The sequence below is a fragment of the Pelmatolapia mariae genome, linkage group LG22 (assembly GCF_036321145.2).
Source record: "Pelmatolapia mariae isolate MD_Pm_ZW linkage group LG22, Pm_UMD_F_2, whole genome shotgun sequence".
Classification (NCBI taxonomy): Eukaryota; Metazoa; Chordata; class Actinopteri; order Cichliformes; family Cichlidae; genus Pelmatolapia; species Pelmatolapia mariae.
Genome location: NC_086245.2, coordinates 26276270 through 26291492, shown reverse-complemented (window position 1 = coordinate 26291492; position 15223 = coordinate 26276270). Strand labels below are relative to the sequence as shown.

The 15223-nt window shown below is 43.6% G+C and overlaps 1 protein-coding gene across 6 annotated transcripts in view; it reads left to right on the top strand.

Annotated features, from left to right (window-relative positions):
* LOC135933210 (triple functional domain protein) overlaps positions 1–15223 on the top strand; it is an 80578-nt gene that overhangs the window by 46910 nt on the left and 18445 nt on the right. For 5 of the 6 annotated variants that reach the window (XM_065471238.1, XM_065471237.1, XM_065471236.1 and 2 more), the window contains 27 exons: positions 64–294; positions 964–1086; positions 2420–2611; positions 3051–3220; positions 5144–5318; positions 6248–6443; positions 6929–7095; positions 7221–7340; positions 7417–7608; positions 7686–7835; positions 7943–8057; positions 9463–9578; positions 9661–9783; positions 9877–10071; positions 10155–10273; positions 10947–11013; positions 11169–11278; positions 11384–11453; positions 11696–11785; positions 11869–11961; positions 12052–12163; positions 12278–12468; positions 12605–12706; positions 13748–13777; positions 14298–14440; positions 14555–14654; positions 14776–15019. In XM_065471238.1, coding sequence (XP_065327310.1) covers positions 64–294; positions 964–1086; positions 2420–2611; positions 3051–3220; positions 5144–5318; positions 6248–6443; positions 6929–7095; positions 7221–7340; positions 7417–7608; positions 7686–7835; positions 7943–8057; positions 9463–9578; positions 9661–9783; positions 9877–10071; positions 10155–10273; positions 10947–11013; positions 11169–11278; positions 11384–11453; positions 11696–11785; positions 11869–11961; positions 12052–12163; positions 12278–12468; positions 12605–12706; positions 13748–13777; positions 14298–14440; positions 14555–14654; positions 14776–15019 — 3736 coding nt within the window. The remainder of the gene's footprint in view (positions 1–63; positions 295–963; positions 1087–2419; positions 2612–3050; positions 3221–5143; positions 5319–6247; positions 6444–6928; positions 7096–7220; positions 7341–7416; positions 7609–7685; positions 7836–7942; positions 8058–9462; positions 9579–9660; positions 9784–9876; positions 10072–10154; positions 10274–10946; positions 11014–11168; positions 11279–11383; positions 11454–11695; positions 11786–11868; positions 11962–12051; positions 12164–12277; positions 12469–12604; positions 12707–13747; positions 13778–14297; positions 14441–14554; positions 14655–14775; positions 15020–15223) is intronic. The other variant, XM_065471239.1, reaches the window with a different exon arrangement.

Genomic DNA, 15223 nt, shown 5'->3' with positions numbered 1-15223 from the left:
GTTAGCTTTAGTGGCATTTATCTTTCCGATTCACCTCGAGTTCAAAACATTTTCTAACCTCAGGTGAGTCAAGATGGCAAAGCTCTGCTGGACAAGCTGCAGCGACCTTTGACCCCGGGCAGTGCCGATTCACTGACGGCAACGGCAAACTACTCTAAGGCAGTGCACCACGTCTTGGACATCATCCACGAGGTGCTGCATCACCAGAGACAGCTGGAAAACATCTGGCAGCACCGTAAAGTGCGTCTGCACCAGCGCCTGCAGCTCTGCGTGTTTCAGCAGGACGTCCAGCAGGTACGCACACGTTTCCAGTTTACTGCGTGTATTTTTGTTTATATCTTCATGCATGCGCGCATTTGTTCGAGCACACTGCAATTCCAAGGACCAAGCTTAATTGCCAGGGTTAGACATTAATTTGAAAATAGCAGGCTAGGCTTATGGCTAGATGAATACTACACTTAATAGAGGGTTTGATTGCAACCGCAGGCATGTTTCCTATCGACATGTCCTTGAGTTATTTGCTGGAACGATGCACGTTCAGTCCTCACATGTCGCTGTGGATAGGAGCACTGGATGAAGGCCTGAAATAAAAAGGCTTTCTGCAGAATAAAAGCTCGCATACTGTAATCAAATGGTCCCAACATGACAATACCGCTGCACACTGTCCAAAAATCATAGGCATTCCTCAGTGTGTTGACATGGCAACTATTGCTATGGCAACTGAATTGGGTCATATGGCCATGCAGATGCTGTTCATCCTATGAAGGACAAAGTGCACAGAGGGGAGTGTGCAAAGAAAGACTCCATGCTGTGGCTCCTGTTAACCGAGCTAATGGTTATTTCTGCCATTCCTTTGCTCTCATGTACAGTTTTGATCGTTAACACTTGTGGCACTAATACCACGTCAGAGCGCCCCCTTGTGGTTTTACACGTTTCACAGTGGGTAATGTGGTCTTTGCACAGGTTTTGGACTGGATAGAAAACCATGGCGAGGCCTTCCTCAGCAAACACACAGGGGTGGGAAAGTCTCTCCACCGAGCCAGAGCTCTCCAGAAACGCCATGAAGACTTTGAGGAAGTGGCACAGGTAGCTTGATTCCTGGCCCTTTTTTCAGGTTTAAACCAGTGCACCAGTCACTGCATTGCTGGTGTTTTTATTGTTTCTGTGTGCTGTTTTGTCTTCTTCCTTTGCCACTGTAATGTCTTCTACTGTGTTGTGTTGTCTCCATGTTATTATTAATTTACAATCTTTGGGCATTTCACTATTAGCGAAAGACACTCTGACTCATTATAGGGGGAAAAAATGAAAAAAAGTAAAGGTGCGGTGAGGGTTAGCAAATCTCAGCTATGCTAAAGCTTATTAGCTTTAATTTGTTAATGTAAAATATTAGCTATTCAAGCTAGCAGAGATAATTTAGTTTTTGTTTAAAAAGACTTAGTTTCTAGGTTTTATTGTTTGACATTGTTGGTTTTATTAGTTTCACTGTTAGCTTAACTCTATTTTTTTAAAAGTTTTTTATGAACAGTATTTGTCCCAAGTAAAAGTTAACTCCCAGCATTTTGTGAAGGTATTTGGCCAAGGTCAGGTTCTTGCCTTGATTTTAGTTGATTAAAATAATTTTACAAACTAGATAAGCTCTCAGTAGGTTTTTAACAATTTCAAGTAATGTTTAAACATACCTGCTGCACACACAGGTACACAGTCTTGCCTGTGCATGTGCAGCTGTTTGCAGTAAAAATGTCTTTTAATACCAGCTTACCCCGTGACTCTTCAGTTTGGGTTATACTGCCATATATGGTTGAGATGTTGTATTAACTGTACTGTTATTTTATTATTATTATTTTTATCTGTTTATATAAACACTAAGAAGTGGTGTGCACCTGCTACATCTGTGTGTTCCTGCTCTTTGCTTGCATATATTTATCTAACACCTTCAGTTACTGCATACTATGTTTATATTTTTACAGCAAGCATGTAAAATGTCAAATATTACTTGCATATACTTAAAAATACTATGTTTTGCATTTGTTACAGCTATAATCCTTTTATATTTCCACACTAGTAGTGTAGAATACTCCGACAGCCTCATTAACTTTAACCAAAAAATATCATCAACTTGTTGACGTCCCACCCTAACACAACCATTTGTTTCCATTTGTTTCTGCGCCTTTCTTTGTATGTCCCCTTCACCCGCTGTCTGTATCTGTTTCCTTCCACTACCTATTTCTGTGAAGCTCTGTTGTCACTGATTTAATCAGTATACACGTCTTCATATCCTGTTTTTCATTTTTGTCTCTGCCTGTACGATTTCTCTCTCTCTCTCTCTCTCTCTCTGCCCATCTTCGAAATGCATTGTGCTCGTTTTACACTGCCTTCTTCAGCTAATCCGTCTCCCCCTTTACCTCCGGCCTCGGTGTAGAATACGTACACCAATGCAGACAAGCTGCTGGAGGCGGCCGAGCAGCTGGCCCAGACAGGAGAGTGCGACCCAGAGGAGATCTACCAGGCCGCCCACCAGCTCGAAGACAGGATCCAAGACTTTGTTCGCCGCGTGGAGCAGCGCAAAGTCCTGCTGGACATGTCTGTCGCCTTCCACACGCACGTCAAAGAGGTGGGCAGGAGGGATGACATAATGCTGAAGTGGATGGTGGGCTGCATGTGTGTGTGGTTGAGAGCTTTCACAGGGCTCTCTGAGCAAGAGGGAAATAATTACCAGGTGAAATGTTTATATTTTGTGTTTAATGGACTTAGTCAGAGAGCAATTAAGGTTGTTCAAACTGGTGAGAGGACTTGGTCAGTAACTATACTGTCCTCCCTTTAGGTTCTGATAATCGCCATTTGTAATACAGAAAAAGGTGATAAATGTATGTCGGATCCTGTCCTGTGGTCAGGGTGAGAACATGAGTGTTAACCAAAAAGAGGTGTCACACAGGCTCATGTATATGCAGTGTATGAGACTTACCAGAAACCCAGTGGATAAACCATTAGACTAGTTTACCTGCAATCAAACTGAATAAGATTTCTAAAAAATCTGACATCCCTTCTTCCAGTTGTGGACATGGCTGGAGGAGCTCCAGAAGGAGCTGCTGGACGACGTTTATGCCGAGTCTGTGGAGGCCGTCCAGGATCTGATCAAGCGCTTCGGCCAGCAGCAGCAGACCACGCTGCAGGTCACCGTCAACGTCATCAAGGAGGGAGAGGACCTCATCCAGCAGCTCAGGTAGCGCAAATGAGATTGTATTTCGAGTACGGACTCTCTCAAAACAAAGATGTTCTGATGCAAAAGTAATGCAATCCAACCGATCCTTAAAATCCGTTCAGCTACTAGTAACAGATAATGGTGCACATGTTCTGCCCACGTATATGCAGGGATATTAAAACGTGTCAAGACAAGGAGGGAAGAAAAAAATCATGTCTCCTTATGTAATAGTACTCTTCCCGTGTTTCTCTCAGTTGTAGTTTTGGCAGGTTAATTTAACCGGGGATGAGTTTGGAATTCAAATTTGTGGCGAAAGCTCAAAATATTCAATATGTGTCATTTTGAAGACGTTAATGGCGGTGCGTGAAAAGCGACAAAGAAAGCTGAGAGGCAAGGAGGAGGTGTTGGAGAAGAGGATTCAGTTGACCCTCATTATCCAGCTTTATTTTTATGCAGAGGACGTTCCAGTCCCCCCCCCCAGTTTTTTCCTCTTTCTTTCTCTCATTGCTCGCTCTCCACGGTGTATTGGCTCCACGGTGAAGTCTTACATAACACTGCTTTTAAAAATGCGTGTCCAATGGTGTGACACTCTTCCCAGGAGGCAACTGTAACTCCACACACCTTCTGCTAATGAGTGTGCGCAGGACTAGGAGTGCACCCGCTGCACAGATTAACCAATGCGATCGGCCAATCAGAACACACCTGACCTCCGATTCTTTGCTTGCTCATATTTAGCCTCTCAAAAACTGTCGTTTGCATGTTTGTGCATCATACGTGTATCTGTGAGACTGATGAGTCAGAATCTGTATGAGCTGCTTCATTTTCTCTCTTCTTAAACAAAAATATATGCATCTTTGCAGACCCCGTTGCCCACGCTACATGTGAGCTTCGGAGCGATTTAGGCCGTTTTAATTTTTTATAAATTTGAATGATTGGCATCTGGTTGAGAGTGAGAGCTGTGAAAGGCTGGGACTGGGTCCACAGTTGCCACTAATTTGTATTTATTAATTAATTCATTCACCTCTTGTAATAAATACTTATTCATTATTATTTTTTCTTGCTCTAAAATCCCTGAAAATATGCAATAGTCCTTCTCTTTAAAAAGATTTTTCTTCCTGTTAAACGGGAGTTTTTCCTTTCCACTGTTGCCAAGTGCTTGCTCACAGAGGGTCGTCTGATTTGTTTATTCAATTTAATATTCACATTGATTAACACTTCTGTGCAGGTTTAATGTTTTGTCTTACTTTATGAAGATCCCAGCTTGATGGATTAAATGCACGACTTCAGTTTTCCTTTGTGGTGAAACAGTAAAAATGTGTTGCTATTTTTGGCTCCAGTGCTGTGTTATGGACTAGAAATCTTTCTCATTAAGTAATGAAATCCATTTAAGACTGCTGACAGGCTGCAGGATTTCAAAGACTGAATATATTGTTACAAAAATGAAGGACAAAGGGAACCAAAAAAATCTAATAGTGAGTCATAAATAATAATGAATCATGTTAAAGTGGACACATAGGGGTTTCCATATTTTCTGCTAATATAATGCACTGTCACGATGCTGGGTGCTCCTATTAAACATGGCCACAGTTTTAATATGTGCATTGAATATGTAACTCCTCTAATACAGCGTCTCAGTTTCTTCTGCTCTGTGTGGTGTAAGTGAGCGGACATCCCAAATATTGTCCCCTTACAAACATAACTGGCACAGAAGTCTCACTCGGGAGTCATTCAACCCTTCTGTTTAAGAGGGGCAGCCAATCAGAAGAATGAAAACATAAAGGGGCAGCTGCTTGTGATCTGGCTGAACCAAAGTCTGATATAAGACAGCATATCGGCACAATGGCCCTCCCTGTTGTGCCGCGGTGTCCCTTTAAAGCTGCTCTGCGTCCGTTGTTTTTATGGTCAGCACTGCATCACATGGTTTAATGTGCATTTGTGTTGCAGGGACTCCGCCATCTCCAGCAACAAGACGCCCCACAACAGCTCCATCAACCACATCGAGAGCGTCCTCCAGCAGCTGGATGAAGCCCAGGCACAGATGGAGGAGCTCTTCCAGGAGAGGAAGATCAAACTGGAGCTCTTCCTGCAGCTCCGCATCTTTGAGAGGGATGCCATTGATGTGAGTCCTCATAGGTGGATTTGTTTCCACAGGAAGCTGTTTATACGAAAGAAACTCTCAGTTCAGCCTCACTCACTGCACTTTTAGCTGTAAATGGTTCAGCTACAACTGATCAGTGTCACTTTTCTCTCATCAGACATTTGAATACGTCCCCTGTACCCTTAATAACGAATTATTGACTATTCTAATGATCGTTAGAATAGATTCAACTTTTGGAGATTTACTTTCCTGGATGATTGAGAATGCATCAAAATCGTTAGAATAGTTTCTGTATTTTTTCCAAGGTTAGACTACCCTTGCTAACTGCTGATGCAAACCCAGTCATTTTATTTGATAAGCAAGGTCTGAAATGTGACACAAACTGCTCCGTTCATAAAAGAGCTTCAGTGCTTACTCCTAGTAGGCTTTCAAGAGGTAAACATTAAAAGAAAGGGGAGGAAATTAGGACATCAAACACTGTCAAGACGGGTGGAGGAGAATTGAACTGTTCTCAGTGACAGCCCAGTTATCTGCCATTATAAGAATGTTTAAACAGTCTTAAGCAAACTGTAGAGACCTGATGTCCACAAAGAAGGAATGCAGAAGCACTAGAAACCGTTTTTTGTAGCTAAGCAACAATAATCCCTCGATAGCTCTGAAAATGAGGTCACGGGTGCTTCAAGTACAAAGACTGTTGCGTGTGGACACAGAATCGAACAGCCTGTGCTTTTGTTTTAAATGTATAAGTGAAAATGTGCTGTTCACACGTTTAAATGTAAAAGTATTTTTCATTTAGAATTAATGATATTGGAAGAATAATGCGTGTAATTTGTATGAAAAACATCTACCCACGCAGCATTGTGCCTTAGTGCAGCAATCTCACAGACTCGTGACTCACTAAAGCTACTCTATACTACGCTTCCTTTAAATTCAGTCTCTTCCCTCCTCAGATCATCTCTGACCTGGAGTCGTGGAACGAGGAGCTGACAGGTCAGATGAATGACTTTGACACGGAGGACCTGACGCTGGCCGAGCAGAGGCTCCAGCACCACGCTGACAAGGCCTTGACCATGAACAACCTCACCTTCGATGTGATCCACCAGGGCCAGGAGCTGCTGCAGTATGTCAACGAAGTCCAGGCCTCCGGTGAGTCCGCTCCTAAGACTCCATTATTTTTTAGACATTTTCTTATTACCAGTTCTTCATCTGCCCTTAAGTGCTGTAAAGTAAAACTGTGGAGGTGTTTGACTGTCGCCCGGTGGCCTCCCTCAGACCTCGGTCATCTTCCATCTGAGGGTGTAGTCAGGATGTAGCTCATGTTGGCTGCTGCTGCACAGATTTCTGTGTTGGCTACGTTAGTTTTAATATTGATGCTGTGTAGGTGTCGCGGGTCAGATTCAGTCAGCGTTTGTGATGAGAGGCACCCACTCACTAACCATAATAACTCACCTGTGATCTCACATGCTAATAGGTGCTCTGTAAAACGGCACAAGGAATGGTTGCGCCATGCCACGTGTATTAAACATGAGTTTGAATTGATGCACACGTGACTGATAATTAAGACCGTCAGGGAAGTTATTTGACTTGCTCCTCCACACCACGTCTTATACGGTTACGCGTCTTCCATCCAGGTGTGGAGCTGCTGTGCGATCGGGATGTGGACATGGCCACGCGGGTTCAGGACTTGCTGGAGTTCCTTCACGAAAAGCAGCAAGAGCTCGATTTAGCTGCTGAGCAGCACCGCAGACACCTGGAGCAGTGTGTCCAGCTGAGACACCTGCAGGCAGAAGTCAAGCAGGTAAAATGCCTGGTCACATACCTGCAGCAAGGCGCCATCTGCAGGTTAAACAGGTTCAAACGGCAGAATACCAAGAAATCTGCAAGTTCTGTGAGGAAAAAGCTCTCTCTGTCTGATTCTTACAGGTTCTGGGTTGGATTCGTAATGGCGAGTCGATGCTAAACGCTGGTCTGATAACAGCCAGCTCCCTGCAGGAAGCTGAGCAACTGCAGAGGGAACACGAACAATTTCAGCATGCTATTGAGGTAACAGAGTTTGTGTTATCCCATCAGGCTGTTTGAAGCTAGATTTCTGTAATCCTGATCTTCCCCCTTTCTGCAGAAAACACACCAGAGTGCCCTGCAGGTTCAGCAGAAAGCGGAGGCTCTGCTTCAGGCCAACCACTACGACATGGACCTGATCAGAGACTGTGCCGAGAGCGTGGCTTCACACTGGCAACAGCTCATGCTAAAGATGGAGGACCGACTCAAGCTTGTCAATGCCTCTGTCGCCTTCTACAAGACCTCTGAACAGGTATGAGAGAAGAGTTAGCTTTACCGTCTCCTCGACAGTCCACACAAACACAACTGACTGCACGTTTCTCTCAACAGGTGTGCAGTGTGTTGGAGAGCTTGGAGCAAGAGTACAAGAGAGAGGAGGACTGGTGTGGAGGAGCTGACAAACTGGGACCCAACTGTGAAACAGACCACGTCACCCCCATGATCAGCAAGCACCTGGAGCAGAAGGAGGCCTTCCTAAAAGTAACACACACACTCCCACACACACAGAGAATGAGTCAGAATCAAAGCGGAGCAAAGCTTTAACTCACACTTCTGATCTTACTGTGCGTGTTTTACGTTTTAATTAGGCGTGCACACTGGCAAGGAGAAATGCGGATGTCTTCCTCAAGTACATGCACAGGAACAGTGTTAACATGCCCGGGATGCTGAGCCACGTCAAAGCACCAGAACAGCAGGTCAAAAGTGAGTATAAGAAGACACGTTAAACAACATCCAGACTTTCTAATCAACAGCCTCGTTAGCCCTCATTTTGATAAAGTCCAGCAAAAGTTTGTTTTACCTTTCATTTGAATTTCAATCACATTGACACATATTTAATAGCGCTGCGTAAGACATAAGATGGACACCAACTGTGCGCTCACTACTCGCGTTGACACTAAAAGAAAATGAATGTTTGGTTTTTTCCCCTGCAGTTGAAGTGGAGGCACTAAAACACCATAAACAGACAAATTTGAACTAACCGAGATTTAAACTGTGTGCTCGTTTGAGCCGTTGATGCATCGTGGGTGGTTGCTGCAGAGACGTTGTACTCATTTGATTTGATTTGATTCCAGAGGCTGAACCTTACCTTTGCTTCTACACTGAGCACTGAGATCACTGGAGCCAGTTCACAGTTGAGCAGCTGTACTAGATTCACTTTAGGGGTAAAAGTACTAAATAAAAGCAACTAAATACAAGAACACGAGTGTGATGTTGTAATAGGATGGCACTGTTGCAACAAGTCACAGAGCGATGTCGCCGAGCGCATAAACGTCACGAGCTCTCTGCTGACAAAAACCGTGCTGTAGATGTGACGCTGTAATAAGATGGCACTGTTTTTGAATCTTGGTGGGAAGATTCTACAGTTTATGTTTAATGTTCGGTTCTGAAATAGATCGACCAACGGTGCTGCCTGCACCTTTGTTGATATTGTTACATGTGAATTATTTAATGTTATAGTAACTGTAAATAATTCACTCGTGCAGTCAGTCATCTGTCTGAAGACGGACCTCCTTCAGATTTTTCCACCATTTTTAAAAAAAATAAAAATTCTGTCAGTGGCAGAAAATAATCTGTTACATGGCTGCTGCTTCAGTCTGTGTTTGTTCCTCCATATTAGAATTAAGAAAAATTCAGGATTAAGAACATTAACGGTAAACAAACAGAAACAGTTTAATTCACTCTAGAAACTAACTGAAGCTAAACTGAATTGAAAAAAAAAATATTAAAAAGTATTCAAATGAAAAAATATCTAAGAAAATATAGGAACTCAAAGATGATGGAGTCCAAACACTCTGAAAGACTCCGATAGCCGGATAAATGATCAAAACCTCTGGCTCCTAACGTTTGAAGTAGGAGCACAGTGTAAGTAAAAAGATTACTTACAAACATGTTTGGAACACCGCCGGTGGTGCTGGGAAAACCTGACCCAGCTAACTCAGAAATGTTGCCCTGCAGCAGAGCTGTGGTGACGAACACTGAGCCAAATCATAGTGAGGGGAGTTTGAGCAAAATGGTTCTTACTACATCAAGTGAGCACTTTGCACTGTGGCTGCAGGAAGGTTCTTACCTTTTGGCTTAAATTTCTTTCTCCCTGTTTTGCGTGTAGACATCCTTAATGAGCTACTGCAAAGAGAGAACCGCGTTCTCCACTTCTGGACGATGAAGAAACGCAGGCTGGATCAGTGCCAGCAGTACGTGGTGTTTGAACGTAGCGCCAAACAGGTACGCAAAGAACACGCTGCAATTTTACAGCGACACATCTACACACTCTGCTTATGACAAACATCCTCTGTGTGTTTTTAAGGCTCTGGAGTGGATTCACGACACTGGGGAGTTTTACCTGTCCACACACACATCCACAGGCTCGAGTATCCACCACACGCAGGAACTGCTGAAAGAACATGAGGAATTCCACATCACAGCCAAGGTTGGGCTTGCAAACGCGCGCACAGAAACCTCATGTTGATGTTTGCATGCATGTGCGTGAGGACCACATTGGCTCTGTTTCTCTCCTTCTTAGCAAACTAAGGAGCGTGTTAAGCTGCTGATCCAGCTGGCCGATGGTTTCTGCGAGAAAGGCCACAGTCATGCAGGGGAGATCAAAAAATGGGTGACAGCTGTGGACAAGCGCTATCGAGACTTTTCGCTGCGCATGGACAAGTATCGCTGCAGTCTTGAGAAAGCTCTGGGCATCTCCTCCGACTCCAACAAGGCGGTGAGTGCTCAGGTTTTTTGCTAGGCAGCTGCTCGCTCTGTACCCCGAAACCTAAACTTTCACTTTGCTTCTCTCCATGTCAGAGCAAGGATCTCCAGTTGGACATCATCCCAGCCACGGCTCCAGGGTCAGAGGTCAAGCTGAGGGATGCTGCCGCCCATGAGCTGAATGAGGAGAAACGTAAATCTGCACGCAGAAAGGAGTACGTTACCACCTCCTGCTTTATAATATCAGAAAAACAGAAGAATTAATAGATAAGGAATAATTCTTATTTAGCAAACTGGCAAGTGCTCCAGGTTATGCCTGAAGAATTGTTTAGCTAGTAGTTAAAAGCTCCTCGTGTGAACCGTCTTTGTTGTACATCAGCAACATTTTTTCCCACTTGTTGAAAAATGTTTTATTACCCCAAAGCACTCAGAGTTAACAGACTATGAGCAGGTTACCCGCCAGTGTCCCTGTCCACAGCAGTGTCAGCACTGAACCTGGTCAATAGCTGGAAGAGGAGCTCAGTGTAAATGTATATACATAATGAAGCTGCTTGATTTACGCTCCTCCGTCCGGCCTCTTCTCTGCTGTGCCAGCACAAAAACTGCAGACTGAACCATCGAGCTGTGGCTCAGAACAAATGAGTGGACAGACACAGTCCAGGAAAAAGCGCCTGCATCATTTTTATATGAGCGGCACAAATCACGAGCATGATTTCCATCATTCATGGCTCGCTTTATGACCACGTCTTATGGCCCATAAGTCATCATTCATTAATGTAAATGGTTGAAGTCGACAGGCTGAAAGGGAGCTGCTGATTTATCACCGCGTGAACAAGGATGATATGAAAATTGCTAATTTGTGTCGCTGTGTGTTTTGTGTGTGTTCAGGTTCATCATGGCAGAGCTGATTCAGACAGAAAAAGCCTACGTGCGAGACCTGCGGGAGTGCATGGATGTAAGTTCAACTTGTCAACCCACTACTGTTAACCTGCTTAGTGCCAGAGTTGTGCAACAACTTTTCAACTAAATTTAAGTCTTTCAGAATCCTATTATGAAAAATAAAACCATTATTATTCTTATAGTTATGATCTCCTCTTTCCTCCATTGCAGACCTACCTGTGGGAGATGACCAGTGGAGTGGAGGAGATTCCTCCAGGGATCCTCAACAAGGAGCACATCATCTTTGGAAACATGCAAGACCTTTATGAATTCCACCATAAGTAAGAAACATGTCCTCCTTCCACTATCTTTCATTTTTAGAGAAAGCTCTAATCTTTTCTTCTGGTCTCTCATGGTTCTGTCTCTCTTTTTTTTTTTTCAATCAGCATCTTCCTCAAAGAGTTGGAGAAATATGAGCAGCTTCCAGAGGATGTTGGGCATTGCTTCGTCACATGGGTATGTATTATTGTGTCTTACAGAGAAATGTATTTTGTACTGTGTACGTGTGCATTTAGATTTCTAATTAATGCATATGAGCTTTTTTCTACTCCTGGCTCAGTATGATGTCATGTCAGGCAGTAGCTGAAAATGAGCATCAATGGTCCCTTTAATATTTCTGGGTGTAAGAAAAATGGTTCATAAGTGGAGATGTGATGGGTATTAATTTTTCATCATCATCTGTTTCTTTCTTGTTCAAGGCTGATAAGTTCCAGATGTATGTGAACTACTGTAAGAACAAGCCGGACTCCACCCAGCTCATACTGGAGCATGCTGGCAACTACTTTGATGTGAGTACCACCTTTGATCACTGAGATGAGACTGAATGTCAGTCACGTACAGTCACCTCACCGTTCTCCTCTGTTAATGATAGGAAATTCAACAGAGGCACCGACTGGCCAACTCCATCTCATCCTATCTGATCAAGCCAGTGCAGAGAATCACCAAGTATCAGCTCCTGCTGAAGGTAAGCCGCCACAGCAAAAAAACGAGATGCTTGTGATGAGCGTCTCCATGGTTCCTGTTGTCATGGTTTCTGTGCCCGCGTCCTGTTTAGGAGCTGTTGACGTGCTGCGAAGAAGGTAAAGGAGAGATCAAGGACGGCCTGGAGGTGATGCTCAGTGTTCCCAAGAAAGCCAACGATGCCATGCACCTCTCAATGCTGGAAGGTCAGTCATTGATTCTGTATTTGTACTATTAGCTATAATTTCACAGCAAACCTCTGTGTGTTTATTCTTTAATGTTGATTTTTCATCAAGTCATCCTCTGGCCTTTTTCTCCAGGTTTCGATGAAAACATCGAGTCGCAAGGCGAGCTCATTCTCCAGGATTCATTCCAGGTCTGGGATCCAAAGACTCTGATCCGAAAGGGACGAGAGCGCCACCTCTTCCTCTTTGAGATGTCTCTTGTTTTCAGCAAGGAGGTCAAAGACTCAAATGGCCGGAGCAAATACATCTATAAGAGCAAACTCTTTGTAAGTACACGATGATAAAATCAGGAGCATTTTTGTGCTTATGGAAACCTCAGAACTTTACACAATTACAAAAATAAAATCATTTGACAGTCGGCAAAGTAAAGTTTACGTTTTCTCATATTACTCTTCCTTGCAGACATCAGAGTTGGGGGTGACTGAACACGTTGAAGGAGACCCCTGTAAGTTTGCTCTATGGGTGGGACGCACCCCGACCTCTGACAACAAGATTGTACTCAAGGTAAAACACTCCTCCTCCTCCTCGCTTCGCAGACTCCTCCTCCTTTTGGGTTGGACCAATATAGCTTCCTGAAGCAAATCTGATGAGTAATTTGGACCAAAAGTCTCGATAAAGTCGAAATACTAGCATTGAAAATACGTGAATCTTCCATGTGAGTGTGCTGAAAGCATAAATATTGGTCTAACCCAGTTTCCTCTCCACATTCAGACCTTTTCTATTCTTCTTCTTATCTCTACTGTCCTCTCTTCTGTCCCGTTTAAATGCATGAGCAGCTTCAGGGTGGCTGAGAAGCTTTCTGTAGTCACTCTTCTGTCTCCTCCTTCCTTCTCGTCTTCCAGCCTGGTTAGATTTCTGCTTTTGTTCCATCTGTTAACAAAACACGGCACACATGTGTATATCTGGGGCTGTGTTTTCTGTGGATGTTTGTATCTCTAATTCTCTATGTGGGCCGACATGCTTCCACCAACGCTGGTGATGCTGATTCAGCCCCTGAACGCCCACAATCGCCCAGCCTGGCTCGCTGCTGCTTTATCAAAGCAGCGACTTAGCTATCCTTCTCTACCACAAAATATATATTTAAAAAATGATTTACAGCCACTGTTGAAGTTTTTAATTAATTTTTCTAAATATCGAATCACCCATGTTAAGACTTCTTCCTGCTGAGTAGTGTCACAGATGGATTAAAACTTGTCAGCTGTTGGACCAGCATGAAGCCAGAGTCCTAGCACGTTCAGTACTGAGCATTTCAACATAAATACACACTGACTACCAGACTAACCACTGAGAAGCAGTCATGTGTTATGTGTATTGTAAATTAGGTGTGTCTTGTTACTAACCACACACACACACACACACACACACACACACACTATCCATTACTATTCACTAGGCATTTTATTGGCCTTCATTATACTGTCAAACCAAAATGTCAGTGTTGTGCACTTCTATCATTTCAAATCATTCTGTCAGCTTGTAAAATGTCCTGTACACCTTCTAAAAGCAAACCAGTGAAATTCCCTTTTTTATATTTTAAATTCAAAGCTAAGTCAGGGATCCAAACATGGAGCCATGGTGAGTACAAACAATCCCACAACACAGCCCTCAACCATTTTTCAAAAGTCTTAAAGTTAGCTTAGTGTCATGGGTAAAAGCAGCATATTTGAGCTTTAGCATCAAGCCGCTGTAACCTTAGCAATATCACATCTCCAGACCTGAAAGGTACAAAATAATCAATAAAGGTGATTCCCAAATGAGGGTAGTAAAGTAAACCTAAACACTGACTGTTCACTGTTCATGTTTGTATGACTAATACATTAAGTAACATCCACTTTAACTCAGATTATTCAGATGGTGGGTGGTGTTGAGGAAGTGGTTCTTCATCTATGAGAGCTGTTGCAGTGGCTGTACAAAATAAATGCAGGGAAGCCACTGTGTTAGGCATTTACAGGCAGAGGGAACCTGAGTAAAATGTATATGTGAAATAATGGCTTTGTAACGTATTAAGAGATCAGATATGTGTGAATCAAGAATTCAAATTGAGGATTTTTTGACAAGCTTTGCCTTCTTGACAATGATTGACTGCCGATAACAGGCATCCAGCATTGAGAACAAGCAAGACTGGATCAAACACATCAGAGAGGTGATCCAAGAGCGCACCATTCACCTGAGAGGAGCACTTAAAGAACCCATTCATATTCCCAAAACGGCCACCACCAAGCACCACAAGGGACGAAGGTAAACACGGCTCTAAATGGGGATTAATCTATGAACAGGAAGTTTATCTTACTGTTTTTATACAAGAAGGGAAGAAAAATTCCACCTTTTATTGATCGTGTGTGCTCCCGTTAGGGATGGAGAGGACCTGGACAGTCAGGGTGAAGGCAGCAGCCAACCAGACACCATCTCTCTGGCATCACGCACCTCTCAGAACACACTGGACAGCGACAAGGTGAGAACACACACACACAGCTCAGAAATGATGCCCAGTCTTCAGACCTTCTGCATTCATCAGATTTAAAAACAAATGTCATATGGAGCAAAGGTCTCAGTGATGGTCTCGTCTTCCACAGCTCTCCGGCGGCTGTGAGCTGACTGTGGTCATACACGACTTTATGGCCAGCAACAGCAACGAGCTGACGGTGCGGCGGGGTCAGACGGTGGAGGTTCTGGAGCGCTGTCACGACAAACCAGACTGGTGCCTGGTCAGGACCACAGACCGCTCTCCTGCCCAGGAGGGCCTGGTGCCCTGCTCTATGCTCTGCATCGCCCATTCCAGGTCCTCCATGGAGATGGAAGGCATCTTCAATCACAAAGGTACAAAAATTTAACCTAATTTGCTTCACTGGCAAAAAGTCACTGATATAATTAAGTTTAGAAAATCCAAGCCTGCATCCATGTTGCCATGGAAACACTCATATTTCTGAAGGCACCGTTAATGCTGAATAACTATATACTGTTTTGGGGACAGATGCTGCTATCTAGCTTGTGCTGATGATTATGATGATGATTTCAGAGAAG